Source organism: Rhinolophus sinicus, chromosome 14 (genome assembly GCF_057876585.1).
Source record: "Rhinolophus sinicus isolate RSI-liver-muscle chromosome 14, RSI-T2T, whole genome shotgun sequence".
NCBI classification, from domain to species: Eukaryota; Metazoa; Chordata; class Mammalia; order Chiroptera; family Rhinolophidae; genus Rhinolophus; species Rhinolophus sinicus.
In genome coordinates, this window is record NC_142514.1 from 51,658,539 (window position 1) to 51,683,299 (window position 24,761).

At 36.7% G+C, this 24,761-nt stretch overlaps 1 protein-coding gene across 1 annotated transcript; it reads left to right on the forward strand.

Annotated features, from left to right (window-relative positions):
• Positions 1-1,912: 1,912 nt before the first annotated feature.
• Positions 1,913-24,759, forward strand: CTH (cystathionine gamma-lyase). The gene is made up of 12 exons (XM_019755086.3): positions 1,913-2,229; positions 5,005-5,086; positions 8,460-8,555; positions 10,268-10,377; positions 12,468-12,599; positions 16,053-16,110; positions 16,564-16,641; positions 17,707-17,859; positions 19,109-19,230; positions 20,394-20,446; positions 23,795-23,933; positions 24,197-24,759. The coding sequence occupies exons 1-12, from the start codon at positions 2,062-2,064 to the stop codon at positions 24,215-24,217; spliced, it is 1,212 nt and encodes a 403-aa protein (XP_019610645.1). The 5' UTR covers positions 1,913-2,061; the 3' UTR covers positions 24,218-24,759.
• The last annotated feature ends 2 nt before the right edge of the window (positions 24,760-24,761 follow it).

Genomic DNA, 24,761 nt, shown 5'->3' on the forward strand with positions numbered 1-24,761 from the left:
GATAATTAAACTGTTTTCCATTCTTTTGCTATTAAAAACGGCAAAAACAGGTATAACAAACATTCTTGCTCATCCTCACGTACATGTGGGAATACAGTGGAAGGACAAATTCCTACAAGTAAAATTGCTGAGTCCTTGATATATAACACGACGCTGCCATCTAATAAAGTTTCCTCAATTTATGAGAGTAAAAAAGGCTTAATTTAGAGCATTTATAGTGGTGCCATCTTTTCAAGAATCCTTTATTACAGTAACACTAAATAAAACACCCATATTTATCCACAAATATTAGGAGGTAACCTAATTAGGACTGTTTTACACACTTCTGCTCTCTAAGCATCCTAGTATCATATAAAGATACCCATGTACAGTTATATATAACTCTTGAGATGAGTTGCAGTTGACAACAAGTAATATTTTAAACAGAACATCAGTTAAATATATATTAATATCTATTAGTATTTTGGAGTTAATTGATTTTCCCCCCAGGCATAAACATATTAGGAGGCCTCTAAAGCCTTGCAGGACCTGAGGCACTGCTCTTCTAGTGCTTAAAGACTAAGCCTACCTGAAGATATCTTGAAAAGCAATTTACCTCAGTCCTTCCAGTAAAATTTTAAGAGCTGCTTATTTTGCACTTTCTCTTTTTTTAACTGATTTAATAAAATTTCAGATCTTTAGCTAAGACTTTGCAGGAACAGAAAAATCCCTAAATATGCCCTAGTCCTAGAAAATAATCACAATAGTAAATAGGTCAAGTCTGTATTGTTTAGGGAACTACTCTGTTTCCTCAAAAATAAGACCTAGCCAGACAATCAGCTCTAATGCGTCTTTTGGAGCAAAAATCAATATAAGACCTGGTATTATGTTATATTATATTATATTATATTACATAAGACCAAGTCTTATAGTAAAATAAGACCCGGTCTTATATTAATTTTTGCTCCAAAAGACCCATTAGAGCAGATTGTCCGGGTAGGTCTTATTTTCAGAAAAACACGGAAGATTTTTGTTGTTTTAAAGGAGTGATCCTTGTGAGAGTTGGGCTCTGGGTGCTGGTGAGTGGTAAATAGTGACGGGGGACGGTTTTCTTTTTCCTACAAGAATGTTGCTATCAATTGTGTAGCAATGAAGGCATTTTTTGGTAAATATTTGAAGCTCCAATTAAGATTTTCAAAGCCACACTACCTTTTTCATCAGGGAGAGTTTCTCTGGATGTTTCAAACTTAGATAACAATGCTTCAAAAAAAGTTCAAGTTTGAGTCGCTCTTAGGAGGCTGCCAGAGTTGGAGATCCTCACTATAGTAGCTTACTATTAAGAAAAATATGACCCTCATTCCTGTTTCAATCATTGCCCAAGTACTGGGTCATTGCGTAGTTCAGTGTACCTTCAAAGGCAGGCGGCCCTCGGTTAATGAGAATCCAAGCTGCAAATTTCGCAGCTTGGGCCACGGTTTTGGAAGGAATCTCCTTTATCGCTAGCATCTGTCAGCACCACCCTCAGGACAAAGGGTAGGACGGGAAGGGGAGAGGCACAGGCTACAATAAGAGGAGGCTATTTTTGTGGTTCACAAGTTACTTGGTTTCAATACCAAGCCAACCTTTCCGCACCTCTCCCGGCCCGAGTGGCTCCCAGGAACCAGCACGGCAGCTTACCCAGGGCCGGGATTCGGGAATTTCGACTGCAGGGACCAACAACAACCCCACGTGGAAATACGGCCTTGGGCTTCACTGCACGGTCTGCACCGAGAAAGACAGTCCTGGTGACGCTCCGGGCAACGCCTCCACTGTCAGCCAATGAGGAGCAGAAGCCGCGTCGGGAATTTTCGCTCATTGGGTCATGCTGGCTCCGCCCCGCGGGGAACGCAACTCCCCCCAGTCTAATAGAGTCTTAGCCCCCGAGTCGCGGAGTCCGGGTTCTGTGTGCTTGCTGCTGGCCATCCGGCGTTTCTTTAGCTTCCTTCCGCTTGACTCTTCTGTGTCTCTTTCAAGCCCTCACGCACCGGTTTCCTAGTTTTGTCTTTATCGCCCTTTCCCTCTCTTCTTCCTTCGCAGCTCAGCATGCAGAAAAAAGACGTCTCCCCACACGGTTTCCTGCCCAGGTTCCAACATTTCGCCACGCAGGCCATCCACGTGGGCCAGGAACCAGAGCAATGGACCTCCATGGCTGTAGTGCCCCCCATCTCACTGTCCACCACATTCAAGCAAGGGGCTCCGGGCCGGCACTCGGTGAGCTGGGTCTACCTGGGGCGGTCCAGGGTTGGGCAGGAAAAGAGACGGCTTACAAATTAAAAAGGCTCCCAAGAAATTTATAAGATGGCTTATACATCAGGAAGGCAGCCCAAAAGAATGTTTACTACACCTGTAATCCTCCTTGCAGTAAAGCTTTGAATTGGATGGTTCAGTGATCATATTTGTTCTGATAAGCAGGACTAGAAGGAACACTTCGTCCAATTTGCCATCTAGATTTGCACTGAAATTCATGTGATTTTGGCAAATTTGCAGTTAAAAACTAAGGGTCATAACTTCTTGAATTACTTTTAACAGCCTAAAGGTATAATAAAGGTATAATGAGTCAGCTTAGAAAAATTAGGATTTTATAACTCATCTGGAATCAAGATCATTTCCAATACCTGTATTCAGTTGTATCTACTGAGTACCTACTATGTGCTAGATACATACTTACATGTATTATATCATGTGTAGTACATGTATTGTCTCAGATGATCCTGACAACAACCCTAGTATGAATTAGGTTCTCATTTTTCTCATGAAAAAAACCTGAGAATTAGGGATAAGTAAGTAGCCAAAGGCCACAGGGTTAGTAAGCGGTGGAGCTTGAATTCAGCCCTGCTCTAGAACCCCACTTTTAGGCATTAGGCTACACACTGTGCCATATTCCAGTAATGCTAGCAATAATCTAACCCATTGCATCATTTAAGCAGTGTGGTTTAGTGATTAGTAGCACAGATTATGTAGTCAGAGGGCCTACATTTGAATTCTTACACCGCCTCTTCTGAGCTGGGTGACCTTGAGCAAAATTCCGTAACCTGTGTAAGTGGGGTTAATAATACACCCACCACAGAAGTTGTTGCTATGTATGTTAAGCTGTATGGTACATTGTAATTGCTCAGTAGTTTGGTATTTCGTGGTGTTCACTTCACTATTTTTTCATTCGATCCTCACAACAACCAGGTCAGAGGGCAGGATAGGTATTATACACTTTTTACAGAAAAGGAACTGACCCAGAGTCATAGATACATGACATGTAAGGCTTATGAGAGAGCCCTTTTTGTTAATCATATAGCTTTTTCCCTTTTGGTAGCATACTTAATGGATCTTGGAGTATTTAAAAGTTGCTGAGGTTCAGAAAAAAATTAAATGAACTTTGTATGTCTAAAAGTTGCTTATACTTCAAAAACCTTTTTAGTGTGTGTTATGCTATATTAAGCTGAGGAAAATTCTTTTAGACTTAACCTTTGTTTTATGAGGTAGAGTTCTAAGGGCGTTTCTACAACTGGTTTAGGATACTTCTAGCTACTACTGTATTTTGGAATCAATATCTGTATACATGCATGCAGTTTTTTCCTGATGTAGGGTTTTGTGAATGTGTGGCAGCCCAAGCTTCAGTACTTAATACAAAAGTTAACCATTTAGCTATGATGTTAACAGATGTTTTCAGAGAGCAGCAGGGATGGTAAAATCCACAAACTCCTCTTAATACCTTTAAAAAATCAGAAAACTAAATAGAATTTGAGAAGCATCTAATTATCCAGTTCCATTTGGAAAGCTATTGAATAGGCAAGAGAGTGGAAATTTGCCTCTGAAATATACTTCTTTTCCCCCACGAAGTTAAATCTCTGAAGTGAATATTTATGGAAACACGGAGTACCTTAGTGTGGCAGTAGCCGCGTGAATCCAAGCTCTTTTTCTGTCTAGTGAGTACAGCTGCAGGTCACATCAAGGGGGTGATGGTGGGAGGAGGGGACTAGACTATCTGGAGCCCTATAAAATGTCTACTAAGTTTGTCAAAAACAAGGAAATGAACAAAACAACAAAACTTAAAAATATGTATTATTAGCAACTGGGAGCTCCTGAATCAGAAACAAAGGTGTAAAGAGTGGTTGTGTTTTGTTGTGTGCTATAAGAAGTCAGGGGGAGAAAATGATAGGATTTTTCGTCAATGTTTAAAACCTGGGTTTGAATTCTGACTCTGACACTCCCTGTAATATTTGGCTTCACTTTCCTCAAAGCAGATGATGAGGATTAAATAAAATGACTGGATGAATATAGCTAGTATGGTGCCATATGCATAAAAGGAACATAAAGCAAATGTCAGAAAAGTATTATGTGGAGCTGCTTTACCAAGAATTACTCTCTGGTTTTTGAGTCACTTTTATAGATCCAAGATCTGATCCTTGAGCATTTGTAGGACCTGTTCATAACTTCCTCTTGGATGCTAAACAGAACTTACATCACTTATTCGTTAGGAAATGAAATACAGTTTAGAGTTAGGTTTACTCTGGTGGCTGAGGTGATTCCCTTTTCCTGATGTCCCCAGATAAATGGGTAAAGGTAAGTCTAGCATGATAATGCTAGTAATAAAAACAACCATTTATCTGGTAGTTAGTATGTGCGAGGCACCATGGAGAGGATTTATTGTACACTATCTCATTTTAATCTCGCTACAGTTTTATGAACTAGATATCTGTATTTTATTCCCATAAGCAGAAATTGAGATTGACCAGGAGATGTTAAGTAACTTAACTGTTGACCTGTAACTCTTAAGTGGCAGAAACAGAATTGTAATCCATTTTGGCTGACTTCAGAGCCCCTCCACACCACTATAGCTACAACACTTATTCTTCTAATGGCAAGACGTCATATGTAAATAACAAAAAAGTTATTATGGTAGGAGGAACCCATAGTTGTAAAATTCTCCATTGCAGGACTCTGACAATAAATTTAGATTTCTTGGGATGAACTCTGACTTCTTTCCTTCAGGGTTTTGAGTATAGCCGTTCTGGAAACCCCACCAGGAATTGCTTGGAAAAAGCAGTGGCAGCTCTGGATGGGGCTAAGTACAGTAAGTGATTTCCATATCAAAGTTTGTGAAGTCTGGAATCTATTCTTTTTTTTTTTTTTTTTCAATCAACAATATTTAATCAACATAATTACAGAGCAGCTCCTGGTTCCTGGACACCATTCAGCTTTTCCTTCTACAATGGTTAACAGGATTAAGCTTAGTATGTTTCACATCATGTTCCTCACTCCGCCATTTTTCCGGAAGTTCCTCCCTGGAATCTATTCTTATACGGGGTCTGACAATTAAGTTAACGAACTCATCCTAGAAAAAGTGCTACACACCTCATTGCTGAATATCACTATGGTCACCTTCAAAGTACTCCCCTTGGGAAGCTATGCACTAATGACAGCACCTAGTCCACCCTTCAAAGCAATTTTGGAACTCTTTCCTGGAATGGCCATCAGAGCTGTCATCATATTACCCTGGATGTCCTGAATGTTCATCAAAACGTCTTCCTTTCAATATTTCCTTTATCTTTGGGTAAAGAAACAAGTTACTGGGGTCCAGATCAGGTGAGTAGGGAGGATGTTCCAATACAGTTATTTGTTTACTGGCTAAAAACTCCCTCCCAGACAGTGCCGTCTGACCTGGTGCATTGTTGTGATGCAAGAGCCATGAATTGTTGACAAAAAGTTCAGGTCGTTTTGATCTAACTTTTTCACGCAGACTTTTCAGCACTTCCAAATAGTAAACTTGGTTAACTGTCCAGTTGGTACAAATTCATAATGAATAATCCCTCTGATATCAAAAAAGGTCAGCACATCGTTTTGACTCTTGATTTGGACTGACAGAATTTTTTGGGTCATGGAGAATTGGCTTACTTCCATTGTGTACTTTGATGCTTTGTTTTAGGGTCGTAGTGGTACACCCAAGTTTCATCACCAGTGATTACAGGACCCAAAACATTGTCTTGCCTTTCCAAAAGGTCTTGGCAAACTTTGACTCTCCTTTGCTTTTGTTCATTGATGAGCTCCTTCGGGACCATTTTTGCACACACCTTTCTCATGCCAAGATTTTCAGTTAAGATTTTCCTAACTGTTTCTCTATCGGTGTTTATTTGGTCTGCTATGCTTCTCACAGTCAGCCGATGATTTTGATGCACAATTTGATGAATTTTTGCAATGTTTTTGTCAGTTGTGTTCGTTGCTGGCTGCCTTGACCTCTCTTCATAAGTGATGCATTCTCTCCCCTCAGAAAATCATTTAATCTGTTTGTATACTGCCGTTTTCTTCATGGCATTATTCCCATAAACTTGGACTAATACGTCCCTGATTTCACTTCCACTCTTGCCAAGTTTAACAAGAAATTTAAAGTTTGTTTATTGCTCTAACTCAAGCTCAGACATTCTCGCAATGGTACACAAAAACACGCAACAACAATAATGAACGCCACTCAGCAAGACACCACCACACTTCAACACGAACACAGCTGTGAAACACTGATATACCAACGTTATGAAATCTTACTGAGCTGTTTGTACAGGGCTGCCAATGTAAGCGCATGATGGCAAGTTTGCAAACTTAATAGTCAGACCTCGTATGCATAGAGAAAATCATAGAGGCACAGAATGTAAAATTGGAATGAAATAAGGATTGCTTGGTTCAAAACTCTTATTTCACTAAGACATTAAATTATTTGCCCGAGGTCCCACAGCTGGTAGACTATACAATATGTATATAATTATTAGGTAAAAATAAATGTGAATAGAGGCAAAATGGCAGAATTTGCCATTTGGTATTTATGTAAATAAATGCACTCTTTATCTGAAGCTGTCAGTCTAAATAGGTAAACATTAACTAAGTTTTATTACGCAACCTAAGGTTCAGTTACCTGATAATTTGTGCCTAAGAGTAACAGGAAGGTATTTTTGCAATAGGCAGGCACTATCGATAATGTGCTCTCAGAGATTAGGAATTAATTTCTTGAATCCTGTGGTTTTTTTCATTAAGGGAATGGATTGCTGTTAAATCATCTTTGTGGGTTTTGTTTGTTTTTTTAAGATTTTATTGGGGGAGGGGAATAGGACTTTATTGGGGAATAGTGTGTACTTCCAGGACTTTTTTCCAAGTCAAGTTGTTATCCTTTCAATCTTAGTTGTGGAGGGTGACGCCCAGCTTCAAGTTGCTGTCCTTTCAGTCTTAGTTGTGGAGGGCGCAGCTCAGTTCCAGGTCCAGTTGCTGTTGCTAGTTGCATGGGGTGCAGCCCACCATCCCTTGCGGGAGTCGAACTGGCAACCTTGTGGTTGAGAGCCCAATTGGCCCATGTGGGAATCGAATTGGCAGCATGGAGCTCTAACCGCCTGAGCCACTGGGCCGGCCCCATATTTGTGTTTTTTTATATAAATGTTACTAAAGAGGGCAGAATAGTGAATAGAAATGAGTCTAAGGAGTTTTCTCACAGCAAGAGTGTAGGAATTAGAAATGTTAATATGAATTATTGTGTTTATTTGGGATTTGGGGTTATTTTGTTTTGTTTTGGATGAGATTAAACACTAAACTGCTGAAATTTGGTACTGTACAGGCAACATTGTTTCCTGCAGAGGTATAAAGGCTGAGTGTTCTTATGTCAGACACTTTTCAAGTGGGCTCCAGAAAACATGGTTGTTTTAAACTGTTTTTTGAAGTTTAGCCTTCTGTATGAATTCATTGTTGGACCACAGATCTGCTTTGTAGAGAATTGTAATCCTAATCTAAACTTTTCTGAGAAGATTTTACAATAACTTCATTTTTCAAGTTAACTGGATTATCCCTTCTGCTAGCCATAGGTGATTTTTATCATCAAGGTGATCTATTGATATTTTGTCAGGATATTTTCTTTTAGTGTGTTTAATGTGCGCAATGCCAGTTATTTTTTTATTCATTTTTATTATGTTTGTTCAACACAAGATCATATTTGTTTAAAAGAGATTCCACATTAAAAAAATAATAATGAAATGTATTAAATTTGTCAGACACATGGCAGGTCTGATTTTGAGTTTTGTTAAATTTTTTGCCCAGTTGCGTATCCATATAGTTCACGAATCATATCTGAGTTCTGTTCCTCAAGTTTGAAATTTCTTTAGAGTTTGCTGTTTTTCAATGGTAATTGAATTGGCAACTGGCCTTTTATCTCAGATTTGTATAAAGAATTATTTCTTTGAAGTGATTTAGAGAAAGGTTATAACCGAAGCAGAATTATATATATTTTTTATTTTAAAGCTATTTTGTCTTTGAAATGGAAAGGGGGATTCTGTAATGATGTAATCGAGGGACTTCTGATGACTTAGCAGTGATGACTCCCCTGTCTGCAGAGAGAGGGACATAAAGTAACACAAGCAAAACACTGTACGTGTTTTTAACCTACTGGGCTAACTCTGGTTTTGTTTTTATTTTAGGTTTGGCCTTTGCTTCAGGTTTAGCTGCCACTATGACTATTACCCATCTCTTAAAAGCAGGAGACCAAATTATTTGTATGGATGATGTATATGGAGGTAGGTGCCCTCTCACATTCGTGTTGTGTCACCTGATATTTAAAGGTCATAAAATAGGTCCTGAATTATGTTATCAATATTACTGATTAATTATTATTTTTTAATGGTGTAATGGACACCTCTGTGCTGGCTCAGACTTGGTAAAGGAGGAGCGTAAATTCTTAGGTCCATGCTGTGGAACTGCTTATAAAAGAGACTGTTTAGTAAGAATTTTATTTAAGCTGCTGGGATGACAACGTAGGACTTGATCAACTTTTAGACATATTCTACTCTAGAAAAGACAGTGTTTATAGGGAGAGTGTTCTAGTGTAATTTAAAATTTTTACCTGCAATGAAGATTAGTTATAACTCAAGTCACTTTCAAAGAACTTTACTCACCCCTTTACTCTCCCCCTGTCCCCCACACCCACCTTTTGGTTTTAGGGAACCTTTAGAAAATCTGTTGAAAGCTATAGACCCCTTCCCCCACCTTAAGTATACTTAAGATGACACTTAGTGTCTATTATTTTAATTTCAGGGTCAGGGGATCTTACCACCTGAGGCCTGTCCATGGATCCAAATTTAAGAACTACCATTCTAAAGAGTTTAGATGCTAGTTATTTAAAGTGGCAAGTGGGAAGGTAAAGAAAACAAGCAAGACTGATTTTTGTATTCAAAACAACAGCAAAAATTTTTGTAAATATACATATGTATTCCAAATAATTAAAATGTGACTTCTAGAATATTATGATCATTTTTATCTATCTCTTACCTAAACAAAAAGTTAAATCTGTACGTTATTTGAAGGAAGGCACTCACCCTTAGTAATCATTTTATCCTCAGAAATTTGCAAGGTGCTATATATTTTATCTTAGGTCCCTATGACTGCTGAATTGAAATGATGAAATCTCAAACCTTTAGTTACTTATATAATGCATTATAAAAATCTCACGGCAAATATAGCATAAAATCTTAAAAATTGCTGTTAATTTTTAACATTTACTTACATCATTTTTCAACCTATATTAACTAGGGTCAGTCTACATAACATCAAAAGTCTGGTATATTTTTGATCTTAGGGTATTTGTCTTTTTATTTTTAGTTGACTATCAATTACAGCAGTAGCAGTTTTCCCTTTAAATTTACATATATAAAAATCAAATACAGAACAGTGTTATAGAAGAAATTATCCTAAGTTGAATCATTTATCTTTTCTCACTATAAAACTCAAGTAGTTTGATTTACATTATCTCATTTATCTATTAAAGCCTTCAGAACAATAGAACAAAAAGATTGAGAAAGAACAAAGAATAATAACCAGTTCTTTTCTATTACCAAAGTATAATCAAATTGAAATTTTATTTTGAACATTTCATTGACATTCGTTCATTTATTTTAAATTTCAGTACTAGAAAGAAATTGTTAAAAAGAGATATTGATGTTTCGGGGAGCATGTCACTGAAGAGTAGAGATTGTGTGTTTTGAGAAGTATTTTCTGCTTCATGCCACTTGGTGTGGATATCAAGTGTGTTTTATTTGACTCTTTAACTTTTAGTTTATAATCCAAGCCTTATATTCTTTACACGATAGCCAAATTATTTAACCAAAGTAGAATTGCTCTTAGTTGTATTTTTATTGGTGATTGACATTTCCTTATATAATTGTTTATACCTATAAGGAATGAACATTTAATACAATGTTCTTCCATTTTATCTGATTCTCTTATGCCTCAGGTACAAACAGGTACTTCAGGCAGGTGGCAGCTGAATTTGGATTAAAGATTTCTTTTGTTGATTGTTCCAAAACTAAGTTGCTAGATGCGGCCATTACACCAGAAACCAAGGTAACTCAGTTTTCAGTTTCGTCTTTTTTTCTCTGTCATGTTTTGTTTTCATCATTTCTGTTTACTAGGGGACATAATTTAAATCGGAATAACATATTTTATTAGAAGTCATTGGAAACCAGGAACCAGAGTAAGATAGGTCTGGTGTCCCCGAGATATTATAGTATAATGATTAGGTACATGACTTCTGGAGCGAGATTCAAATACTAATTCTGTGTCATAGTTGGTATATGATTATGGGCAAATTATTTAACCAAAGTCTTAATTTCTTCATTTGCAAAATGGGGATAATTGTACCTGTTTTATAGAAAGGTGGTTTTGTGAATTAAATGAAATAAGGCACATGAAATACTTAGTACAGTACCCAGTACATGATAACTGTTTAAAAAGTTTTAGCAAAAGCACACAATTCTTAACTGTATTACCAAGCTAGTATTGGTAACAGAAGTCATCACTGAAATTGGGTTACAGAAAAGGAAGCTTTGCCAAGTCCCTAGACTCTAAGTATAGTGGCTTTTTAAGGGTTCTAGGAATACTTTAGCAAAATAATAGAAATAGAGAATGGGCCACAAGGAATCTTTAGCCTCTATCCTGGGACGTTTGTATGCCATCAGAAGGTGTATTGTGCCTGAGTGAGTGGCATATGTGATATTCTTTCTTCGGACCTCATTTAAATTCTGCATGGGTGAAAAAAGGACCAGTGTCTTTTATAAGTCAACCCTTTTCAATTTTTGCTAATGATTTAAAAGTTTCAATTGTACTCAGGATTATGTTACAATGATCGCTAAAAAGTGAAAATCTTTTCTCACTCAGCTTTGAGTGACTAAAGTCTATTTGCAAAGAAACTTGCTTTTTATCTTGCTTGGGAGAAAAGATACTAATTAAAATGGTCTGAGTCTTTCTAAGGGAGGAAAGCAAATTGTGAGTATATTAATTTTTGTCAACTGAACTTTATGTAGTCGCTCTTTACCCACTGGAATTAATACATTACCTCCCCCCCAATATCTGCCTCATCATTGAAGATATTTTTGCATATGAAATCTACTTTGTTTTTATTTTTATTTTAATTATTTTTAAAATGAGTGAGAATAGTAAATTCTTACTCAGGAATAATTTTTATAGATTCTTTAAATAATTCAATTCTTGTAAAATGCATTATTTTAACTACATTATCTTTTCTACAGTAAAATTCTAGAGTAGGAGGGGTATTAAACCATATTTCTTGCCCATTTATGTAGCTCATAAAAAAAAAAGGCACTATTAACCCTTTTAAAAAGAAAGCAGTAGGTAATGTCATTAACACAGTGGCACCTTGTTTAACAAATAGAATTCTCTTTTTTGGTCTTTTCAATAACTATCATACATCCACTATATGCCTGAATTGTGCTAGGTTTGGGAATATACAGATAAATATGATAATGTGTCTTAAGTGAGCTGTAGCAGCTTTTCTGTTGTGTGTGTGTCACTTCTTCACTCTAACACCCATGCTCTTCTTCAAGTCCTGGGTACTTATTTTATAGTTTCTAGTGTGTCTGGCATTATTTGAGTTAATATTAAGGATATTTCTGGCATTATATAGATAGTTCTGTTTAATGAAAATTCTAGGATGTACCCTTAGACAATCTATATAATCTTTGAGAACAAAATGTCCAGACACTGAAATACATCTTTGGAAAACGTTCTCTTTTTTATGGAAAATAACTACAGTAGTTAACTTTCATATTTTTCTGCTTATATGTATATTATCTGATTTGATCCTTACAACAACTAAGTCTCTCAGGTAAATATTACCAATGCCATTGTACAGACAAAGAATTTGAGGAATATAGATGGTAAGTTACTAAGTTGGTGCAAAAGTAATTGCGGTTTTTGTAATTATTTTTAACCTTTAAAGCTGCGATTACATTTACACCAACCTAATACTTAGCTATGACCTCGCAGAAATTTATGGGGCTAGGATTCAGATTTGAACCTTTTAGCTTCATCATCAATGCTACTCCAGGGTAGCCTCCCAAATGGTTACAGTATATGGGATGTATATTTATGCGGAGTTTTTTTATAAACTGTTGTTACTTCCTGAATTGTTTTAGCTTGTTTGGATTGAAACTCCCACAAACCCTAACTTGAAGATAGTTGATATTGCAGCCTGTGCACAGACTGTCCATAAACGTGGAGACATTATTCTGGTCGTGGATAACACTTTTATGTCGGCATATTTCCAGGTAAATGAAATAATTTTGGGGGGTATGATTTGTAGACTACATAGACACCTGTAATTAGGTTGAAAAGACATTAACTAATAGTAGAAAGGATCCAACTATAATTCTTTGTCTAGTCAATAATTATGATTAGATTTTATGAGTTTGAAAGTGATTTTAATGTAAACATCCTTCCTTTCTTTAGGTTATTATCTTGTATGGGACTTTGTATGTTTTAAACATTGTCTTAATTCAAGCTTTTAGGTTTTCTTAGCATGTGTAAACTCTCCGAAGATGTGGTCTTATTTTGTGATTGTATCTGTCAGTGCCATGCACATAGTAGGGACTAGAATGTGTATGTGCTGGTTACAAGTTAGTAATATTATTTCTAGTCACACTATATATAGATAGATAGATAGATAGATAGATAGATAGATAGATAGATAGATAGATAGATATAGATAGATAGATAGACAGATAGATAGATATTTTTAACTTGACGAAACTTCCAAATAAAAGGAAAAGCCGTACTCAATGACATCCCAATGTATGTCACACATATTGTTTATTCATTTATCTTCTTTCTAGTTTCTCTTCCCTCAGCACCCAAAGATTATGCCTAGTCCTCTATATCTTTACCTTATTTTTATTATGAATTTCTATTTCATGTTTCACATTGTAGTTGTAAGTATTTATAGTCTCCTTTTAGACTGTCTTTTTTCTTACCATCTACATACACCTTTCCCCTCACCCAAACATTCCCCCTTCCCATTTGTCCTTTATTCCTTTCATTTTTTTCTCCTACTTTTTTGCAGATTCTTTTTGCTTTCTGTTCTGTTTTGTTCCTTTTGGCAGATCATCTTGGCATCTCTGTAATTCACTAGTTGTCTGACTTGTTCCTGCCTGTTCTCCCTCTCCTTCCACTGAGTAACCTAACAGTTTCCTTTCCTTATTAGAAGTTCCCTTCTCCCTGCTCTTTCCTTCCTGCCTATACCTTGTGGTTATTCTTAGTACCATTCTTGTAATTCCCCTTTATTGTGTAGAGCTCCTAAAACCCCAGCTTGTTTACTTCAGCTCTTCAATTAGGCAGATGTTTACAAGCTCAATTATTTATATTTCCATGCTTCTGTTCTGGATCCCTGAAGTTGGGCCAGATGTCTGCCTTCATGTGACTGGCTGACTCCTGAGGCAATTTTCATAGTTATGTTCTTCACCTTCCTTTGTTTAATTCAAAGGCACTATTATGTTTTATTTTCCTTTCCTGAAACACACTTCCTGGCTAAATTGCCTTCAGATAGCTTCGTGGGCCATTCACCTTTCACTTATAATATACAGTTGTCCCTTGGTATCCAAGGGGTTTGGTTCCAAGACACCTGGTAATACCAAAATCTGCAGATGCTCAAATCCCTTACATAAAATGGCATAGTATTTGCAGACAACCTACACACATCCTCCTCTATACTTTAATCATCTCTAGATCATTTATAATACCTAATACAATGTAAATGCTTCTAAATAGTTGTTATACTGTATTGTTTAGGGAATAATGACAAGATAAAAAAGTCTGTACATGTTCAGTACAGATGCAACCATCTTAGGCCAAATTATATAGTACCCATCAACAACAACATAACTTTTTGTTTTCAAATCTTTTCCATCTGTGGTTGGTTGAATCTGTGGATGCGAAACCATGGATATGGAGGGCTGACTGTTATCTTTAGCTGCTTTTTTGTATCTTCTTGTAACAGAAAACCTGGTAAAGCAGTCTGTTTCTAAATGAAAATCTCCTGACATTGCCTATTTGTCTCAGGTATTTTCACTCTTAGATTCTTTACCCCAGGGATTCTTTACCCCATATGTCAGTTAATACAGGCCAGTTAATACAGCGTAGGATTCATCTGGCTGAGTCACAGTGAGTCCTCTACATTCCCAAAGAGATGGTGTGCATTGTTTTAGCCTGGACCTGCCCAGATTACTCACCAGGCCGGGCCCTCTTTCTCCTATTACCGTCATTAAAATAGGTCCAGTTTTTCTACCTTTCTGAAGCCAACATCACATCGCTCATGCCAGGGGCAGGACTTGCTTCATTTCAATCTGGATTCATTCCAGTTGAATTATTCAGAATCACATTCTTCCTAGGCAACCACAAGTATTGATTGGTTCCACAAAGCAAATCTTCTGAGAAGGTCCTCTCATTGTTTTATCCTCACGAAACCTGGATATATTCTTTCTTGCCTGCCTTTTTGTTTTCTGGATCTTGTGTAAGTTTCACAAAAGGCAAGGTGGACAGACAAGCCAGTGTAAAATTTCAGAGGAGAGCTTGTGGATTCAGGTAGTCTGGGTCTGAGTCCTGGCTCTATCGGCTTTTTTTATTTATTTATCTGAGACATCTATTTTATTTTTCTAAGTCCCTTTTCCTAACCTGTACAATCAGAATCATAAAGGTACTGGTTTTATTAGGTTAGGTGAAGCATTTTACACAGTGCTTCCCTGGCTTGTGTAAAATATTTAACAGAGTTCTTGGCACATAATGCGATCAATAGATGTTAGTTATTAGTTTTTCTTTTGACCACAGAGTTTGCAGAGTGTTAGTCCTGAAAGAGGTCTCAGACATCATCTAGTTTGACTACCTCACTTTGGAAATGAGCAAACACATATGTAGAGAGTGCTTCGAACAATACCTTACTTAAAATATCCTATTTTTTTAAATAACTCTAAATGAAAAGGTCCCATAGCCCCCTACACTAATACCTTCCAAAAACTAAATAACTAGTGAGGTTAAACACACACACTATAAAGAAACTATAAATGGAAAGATGTCGATAATATATTGTTTAGTGAATAAGTTGATTATATCAAAGACATTTTAAGACTAAAGGATTAATTTGCAGGACAATTGAATAAGGAAAAGTAAATTTCTTTATAAGTGATTTAAACTTGGGTAAACTACTGTAAATAAAAGAGTATTTAAGAGTCAAGATCATAGCCTACCAAGTGAATAAGCACAGTATATATTGTCAGATTTTAATGATTAAACATCTAAGCAGATTAAGTTTGTCTTACATGACATAACAGTTGCATAATGTTTATGTCAACTATTTTATGTGTTTACCGAGTCATAAAATGCCAACATCTCTGTTGTAGGTAATACATTTAGGGGCCAGTTAGCAACTGCTCTGAAAAAACAGGTTCAGGAGACCTGTTGACCTGAGTTTATCTGTTATTTCTTAAAAAAAGAAAAAAAAAAGAAAAAAGAAATGTACCTTTTGATTGAATACTGGGTCCAATACATTGTCCTTTTATTTGATGGGAGGGAGGAAAGGGAAAGATAATGTCAGAGATCCTGGAAAATTTTAAGATGTACATATTTTTGAAAAGTTAGAATAGGAATGGTATTCACAATAACAAATACGCAAGTAATGATGCATATTTTCAAATGATTTCTTATTTAAAAGAAAAACCATTTGTTCTTTTCAGCGGCCTTTGGCTTTGGGAGCTGATATTTGTATGTATTCAGGAACAAAATATATGAATGGTAAGACATGCATAGTCTATACTTTGAATGTTCTTTTCCATGGATAGATGAAAAGAGCTTTGGGTTTGACATTTTGGTCCCTTTTCTTCTATTCAGGTTTTCTCTGTGACTCAGATAGAAAGTCATAAAATTGTACTTTAATTAAATATAGAATTTCATTTATAGCAGATAAAACTATGCGCATGATTTATGAGCAGTGAATAAAAATTTACTATAACAGGTTATGCTTTTGTCTCGCTTACAGCTTAAAAAGAAGCATTTACTTTTTATATGATTTTTATTTTATTATTTTAGGTATAGCTTTTGCTATTGTCAAACTGAATAAAGTTTATTTAAATTAATTTTGTGGGGCTTTTCCTAGAGACTTTTTCAAGTGAAAGTAACATTTTAGAAATTATAAAATAAAGAATAAACATACACTGTTTTTAATGTAAAGGTTTTGTTTTGTTTTAGGCCACAGTGATGTTGTAATGGGCTTAGTGTCTCTTAATTCTGAGACCCTCCACAGTAGGCTCCGTTTCTTGCAAAATTGTAAGTATTAAAACATCTGGATTATCTTATGCTCTCAGAGTGAATACATTTAATAGTTATGTTTCCATTAGATCTTATGAAGTGATAGCATTCTATTAGAAAGAAATGAGAAATAGAGGTAAAAAAATTATGATTTTTAGAGGGAAGTACGAAAATCGGGTTATAAAAATATAGTTATAGCATAACAGGGCTTTACAACATGACAACTGGAATGAGTTTTGTTATTTTGCAAATCCATGTTAATTTTTATCAAATTTGGTAAAGACCAAGTGAAGTTTTAGTTTTAAGGCTTAATGGATTTTTTTCCTTTTTAAAAAAGAAAACCAAACATTCGGCTTTCTTATACTATTTATACCTGGAATGGTGGTTAATTTTAAACAGGACTTAAGATATAAACTTAATGATGTCTAAACACCATTTCCTGTTTAGATTGTTTAGTTATCTTATGTATAGATAGGGGTTATTTGAAGAGACTTTGTTTAATCATTGCAGTTTTATAGACACATAAGATATTAACATAATTAAGAATAAAAATATTCTTAATTATTTAATATTCTAGGAAATAAATATTAAAGTAACAAAAGGGGGCACTGAGGAAAGAACTTGTTGCTTGATAAATTTATTTTATTTATAGACAGCAGGAGTCAGGTCCATATCCTGGAGGTCTGTGAAGTCTTAGGCCGCTTTAGACAAAAGCTAAATAGAATATTGGTAGAACATTCAGTAATAATAGGAGCTGGACTGATTTTTTTTGTCTATATGTTATACTACTCTTTCAAAGAAATAACAAGGTTAAACTATGGGCAGTGTGTCATTTCATTAAGATTATCCAAAGGACTGTTTGTGTTCATATTCGAGAAGTTATTGTGTTTATACAATTTTCAGGATCTTTATTTTCCCTCTTCATTTTAAAGCCCATTTCTCTAAGCATATTTTGTGCTTCATTCTCATGCTTCTGATTTGATATATGAATCCCCTCAAAGACACTGATGAAAAAGAGGGGTCAGAGAGTTTTCTGAGTTCCTCCCCACCTTCACACTAACCCAGGATATATTCATTTTACAGCTATTGGAGCAGTTCCGTCTCCTTTTGACTGTTACCTCTTCAATCGGGGTCTGAAGACTCTACAAATCCGAATGCAGAAGCATTTTGAAAATGGAATGGCAGTTGCTCAGTTTCTGGAATCAAATCCTCTGGTAGAAAAGGTTATTTTTCCTGGTACGTTCATCTGATTTCTAAGTACATGTCCTTGGGATTTTAAGGATTATCCTAAGCATTCTGTTTATGTAACATTTACTTGTAAGTTAGGCACTTTCATATATTTTTTTATGTTTGTTCATTTATTATTGAATGCTGCTATGTGGTGCATTAGTCTCTGTGGTGGGTCCTGGGGTGAAGAAGATGGGCATGGTCTCTGGCCTTGTGTTGCCTATAGTCTAGTGGATGCTCGCATGTTAGGAAATTAGTCTTAAGCATTAGACGTTCCTGTGATGGTCTTTTGCTCCAAGGTTTGTGTATACCTATTCCAAAATTGCAACATTGTACTTTCAAGTTGATTTGCATATAATCCTGCCAGGCTACTGTTCTACATTAGCTTTTTTTTATCTGATTTAGGTTGGGGCTTGATACATATCAATTTGAGACTTGATACTTACGCACCAAAATTCCCCCAAAGCTCTCTTACTTCTGTTTTGAATTCCTTCACCTCTTACAACATCTAGGAACACTCATGTGGAGTTAGCAGACATACATGTTACTCTTTGATATTTTACCAGTCTTTTAAATTGTGGTGGTCTTAAGTAAAGAGTTATTTTAAACTCTTTTGAGGTATCTAGCCCTGTGGTCTTGGGTGTACAGGGGAATTAAGCCTAATCCCTGCCCTAGGAACTTCAATAAGCCAAGGCAGAAATACATATGAGATTAAATGCCCTGTATGTATCCTAGGTAAAGAGCTGTATATTTTGGGTGGAGAGAGGGAGAAATGTTTTGGGCTGTGCCCTAAAGAATGGGTCGCATTTGTTAAAAGGACATGGACAAGGCATTTCAGATTCATTTAACAAATATTTATTAATTGCCAACTATGGACTAAGGTTTGTACTAGGAACTGGGATCCAATTATCGACAAAAGAAATGGATTTTTCCTCATGGAACTAGTATGGTGAGTAAGACAGCTACAGGTTTTAACCTGGGTAGCAGGTGCAAAAGTCCTGAGATGAAAAAAGAGTGTGGTACTGCTGGTGTAAAGAAAGCTGGTGTGGCTAGAGCATAGAGAGGGTAGAAAAGGTAGACCAAAATGAAGCTGGAGAGATAGAGACAGGGGCCCGAATAAGTAGCCAGATGTGTGACCACGGTGTAAAACTCATTATTTAAGTTTCTTTGCAGTTTAAACAAAAAGTGATATTTTTTTGGTTTTGAAATTACATGTTTGACTCTAAAATAAGACTTTTATTATACCTCATGATTACAGGACTGCCCTCTCATCCTCAGCATGAGTTGGCAAAGCGCCAGTGCACTGGGTGCCCGGGGATGGTCACCTTTTATATTAAGGGCACTCTTCAGCATGCTGAGACTTTCCTCAAGAGCCTGAAGGTAAACTTTCAAATAAGTTGTGAAATTGTAGAGGGTAAGTCCTTCTTATAGCAATTCATTGTCTCTCACTTCCACCCAACTCAGATTAATGTTTTTGTACCTGCAGGTCACACCCACAAACCTTTTGATCATGAAATGCATTGGGTTAGAAAATGACCTTGGTGCAGTAGCAGATATCTGAATATGTTTATTTACTTATACTTTCCGGATACTGCCATCAATTTGAGAGGGACAGAATGTTCTAGTGCATTGGTTTTCTCATTTACTTAAAAGTAAACCCCTTTTCCAAATGAAATACGAGGTGAAACCTCAAAGTAGTGTGCAGTGAGTGCAGTACACAAAGGCTGCTCTGAAATCCAGCCGAGGTGTGGCTTTCCAAATCCTGTGCCTCCCAGGCTGCTTCTGCGGGAGGCCTTTGTCTAAATTTCACAGTGGCAGGAAGCTCTGGCCCCTGGGAGAGAGGTCTGTGTTACTCCAATGCTGGGCTTACTCTGAGCTCCTGTAGTTGATTCTTAAGTTTTAAATACTATAGGTCTAAAGCATAGGATGCTGCCAGATTAGTCAAAGCCCTACTGATATCTAAAATGTGTCCACCTCTAAAATCAGAACAAGATTAGTGTATATTTAATAGACTTGTGAGAGTAATTTAAAAAAACATTGGTAAAATTTTTTGATACTGTAACACTACATACAAAAACTGAGTTCTTTTTTTTCCCTTCTATCCCAGGAGGGAGTTAAATGGTTGTATTAATCTAATAACTGATACATCTTAACACACTAGTGTGTAGACATTTAGAGATTTTTATTTAAAGGGTAACCACAGAGCTAGATCTCAGATGTAATAATTCTGAGGCTTTAGAGCTCATGTTAAGTATTACTTAAGTATAGGGCTAAGTTAAGAAGATGTAGGAGGTACACAGAATTTGCCTTTATCAACTTTTAATGTTTTAAAAGTTTATACATAATATGTCTAATTAATGAAATCATTATTATGGATTTTATTCTCATTTTATCTCTGACTTTGTGGCCCAATTTACAATTTCTTCATAATCACCACCATTTCTTACCCTCTGTCCCAGGGCCATTGTTTAAAAACCTTTATTTTTAGATTTTTGTATTTTTGTTTTTGTGGGACATCTAAACTACTCTTTTCTTTGCCATAGTTATTTACTCTGGCTGAGAGCTTGGGAGGATACGAGAGTCTTGCTGAGCTTCCGTGAGTATATGTATATTTTTTCTTAGTATTTTAACTTCGGTGTCAGGTTTAATGAACATTTGGAAAAGGGATATGATAAAATCAGGAATAACTCAAGATATTTAATGATAAGAACAGCATGGCACTATCTAATGAGAGTGGACTTTGACTCAATAGAATGGAAATCCTGATAAAGTCTAATGGGGGCCACTTACCAGTGTCCTCCTAAATTTCGCTTCAACCCTTGTTCTGCCTGAAGGAGATTCCAGCAGTAATTAATTGTCTGGTAGGCTCTCTGGCCTTTGGCCCAGCACAGCTTGTTCTATCCCACTCTGTCCTGAAACAGCAGTGGGACTTTGTACTGAAAGGGCTGATTTCAAGGCTTCCTGAGATAGATAGGAAATGTCTGTGACAAAACACCTCCCTGCCTTGATGGTCAGAGGTCGACCCAACTAGATACCATGAAATATGTTTACTTTCTGTTCAACCCTGAATGGTTCCATTTTGTTTGCAAGGTAAATCCAAAATCTAACTTGTTTTTCCTGGACCTTCACTACCAATTTTATCAAAGCACCAGAGGATATTAGATTATGAAGCAGCCTAAGATTAGGCAGTCCAAATAATTATTTTACATACAAGGAAACGAAGACACAGAAAGTTGTGCTGATTACTCAAATATCACACTGGAATATGTTAGCAGCTTCACTTTTGAAGCTTTGGGATGAGGGGAGGTCAAAGCAGTCTCGATCTGGATCTGATGATACCTGTTCCACCCCTTACTTAACCTTGAGCTTCAACATTTTTCATCCATAAGCTTAATAATTAAAATAATGATTATCATGTTTTGATTACCTGTCCCAACAAGCATTCCTGAACTATATCCTGACTTTATTGTATGTTACTATGACTGTATATTGTAGTTATTGCCAGGATCAATCAACATCATTACCTAATAATTTTCAACTGTACTAAATAAATGTACATGGTATGGTTCTGTCTTTTATTTTTCATAAAGATTTCTGGAATAACTATGTTCTAGAAGCATTGTTTTGAGGGGTATCAGGGATTACCAAAATTTAGGCACATTTGCTGCCCTCTTATAGTAGTTTACAATTTCTGGGGAGAGTCAGGCAATATGACAAAGTTAAACAATCTACGTATGATGTCCAAATAGTGATTCAAATAATTAAGATAACGCATAAAGGTTTTCATTAGTCTTTCAAGGAAATGCCTGCTAGTGAGTCTGAATGCACAAGAGGGCACACTCAGCATATGAAATTGGTTTATTTTTCATAGTAATGAAATGTGTATTACTTTAAGACTCTCTTAAAAACAGACCTCTGCTGATTTGTTTAGGGATTTGGTTTAAAGTTGCTTAGCTCTCAGACGCTCCAGCTAGGGCATAACCCTGATGCCAGTAGACCCGTGAATTGAGGTCAGGGCTTGTCTGTTCCATCACCCTCCTTTCTGTCATTCTCCCAACTCGGCTGTAACTAGTGCAGCATTGGAATAAGGAAAGGAGGAAGCAGAGCCAACTGCACTGGTCCGCATTGGTCTCCCAGCCTGAAAATGTGTATTAATTCTGTGACCTTCGAAAAGTTACTTATCCTCTCTCAACTTCAGTGTCCTCAGTTGTAAAATGTGGATAACACTGTGCCCAGCTCTTAGGGTTATTGTGAGAACATGGGGAAAACATTCCTAAGCTAATGCCTTAATTTACATTAAGTGCCCAATAAATTCTATCTACTATTATGAATTATTGTTTTTTATTAGGCACCTACTGCACTCCAGGTGATTGTATGTTCCTTCCATTAACGACCGTGACAAACTTTTTTTTTAAAAAATAATTATTACTAAAGTGCTAGTCTATAAAATGAACTGTTTTTTGTGTTTTTTTTTTTTTTTTTTAATTTTATTGAGGAATATTGGGGAACAGTGTTTCTCCAGTGCCCATCAGCTCCAAGTCATTGTTCTTCAATCTAGTTGTGGAGGGCTCGGTTCAGCTCTAAGTCCAGTTGCCGTTTTCAACCTTTAGTTGCAGAGGGCGCAGCCCACCATCCCATGCGGGAATTGAACTGGCAACCTTGTTGTTCAGACCTTGTGCTCTGACCAACTGAGCCATCCAGCCACCCCTGTGACAAACTTTTGAGATAGGTATTCTATCCAATTTGTATTCATTAAAAAATGAATTGATACATACAAATGACCTAGTAGAGTACCTGCCTCATGGTAAGCATACAATAAATAATCGCTGTTATGTCAGGTAAGGAAATCGACTGTGAGGCCAGGTAAGTTTTACAAGTCCACACAACCAGTACGTGGAGGGGCTGAGATTCATACCCAAGTCTACTGGGCTCAGAGGCCTTATTTCTCTGTATATACTCTCTTCTAAGGAGTTAAGAGCCTGAAGAGGTGGAACATTTTTAAGGAGGAATGTTTGTGTGTAAAACTTCATTAGAGTGATACAAGAAGATACCCATTTACTCTGACCATGACTGACATTTTTCTTTCCATGGCTCTGAAGGAAGCCGGGAGAAAGCAGCTTGGGCAGTGATTTTGCTGGTAGTTTGCAGGGAAAGGATGAGTGTCGGTGGTAAGGTATGTGTTAGGGCTCAGTGAGACTAGAAGCCTCTCCTCCATGAGGCCTCAGCCTACAGGAGTTATTCCTCCTCTGAAGTCTGGCAGTCCTAACTGTCCATACCGGTTTGGCATTTGCTATTGACTATTCTGTTTCTGTGAATTGTCTTAATCTTTAGCTTCTATTTGTTATCTACAGTAAAGAAAATATCTTTCTTTTTGGTTTCTTACTATAGTGCCTGACACATAGTAGGTGCTTTACTTTTACACATGGGTCGTGTGCTGAAATTACTAATGCACAGTGGCTGAACTAGTGATCCTGGGTTGGTTCTTTCGTGGATCTGCCTCAGAAGGTCCAGCTCTGGATTGACTTGTTGGTCCAGAGGGAACGAATTCTGGCTAGTTCTTGGTCCAAGAAGCCTCTTGTAAGTCTAGCTGGTTGGTCACAGGGTATGTGAGTTCTGGCCAAGGCCTCATTCGGGCAAGGTGTTAAAATCTGCACACTGGAGGCTATGTCTTTCCCTCCTGCTTGATCAGCACCTTCAGTGTCTGGATTGAGTATACCTTACTGATGGCATAAAAATAATAAAAGACCTTGGTTTTCACTTAAAATAATGACTAAAAAGATTAGTTTTCACAACTGATTTTTTTTCCTGTGAAAAGTTACAGGTGTATGAGGAATCTGATATTTAGAGTAGAAAAAAATCTGAAGATAATTACAATTTATGAGACAGACTTATGCCTCCATTCATAGAATATAATGATCCAAAATTTGCTCACACTTTTTTCCAGGGCAATCATGACCCATGCATCAGTGCCTAAGAGCCAGAGAGACGCCCTTGGGATTAGTGACACACTGATTCGACTCTCTGTGGGCTTAGAGGATAAAGAAGACCTAATGGAAGATATTGATCAAGCTTTGAAGGCAGCAGTAAGTTTTATTATCATAGTTTCTATGGGTGGGTGTGCACGTGTGTGTGTGCGCTTAGTCTTGGGGCTCTGTTTATAAAGAGTGGCCTCGCTGTGAACTCTTAAAAGTTTTCTCTTCTCTTCCTACAATAGACAAGGTGTATGAATGTACAGGGAACTCAGTGCACATTTAAGAGATGGTAGTATTCAGAAGAGTCCTTGGGGGAGGTGACGTCTTTGCCTGTAGGTTTAATAACCTATTTTTCTTGTGCACTGTTATTACAGCACCGTCCAAATGCAAATTGAACCTAACATTTCAGCAATGCTGTTAGAAGTTGCTTCGTGAGAGAACAAATCTTTTGAATAACTGAATGGACTATTAATTAACCTTTGCAGAATTTTCAAGTGAAAATTTTTAAGGCACCTCGTCAGTACCTTTCACAACTGTAACCTTCCAGGAATCCTCCCTGTGGAAAACAGTTTTCTCTTGCCCATTGTCATTGACAGGTGAATTCTGTTAATATCTTCTATGTTAATTTTGGTAGACATTGGCCTCTGAAGGAGGTGAGACTTGTGTTGCTTTTTGGAATTGTGTTCTTTTTTTCATCATGTAAGATTTATATTGATCATGTTTACAATATAATGGTAATTCATTTTTGATATTTTCTGAAGAATTTAAATTATTAAATTTTTAAAGCAAGTATGATTTTTGTATATTGAAAACAGCGCTCAAAGCAATGGTTTACACTTAATTACCACATGCCAAAAGTCAAATATTGTGAAATTCTATTGATTTAAGGTTGTATTTACTATTTTTAAAAAAATAATAAATCTAATTATCAAATGCATT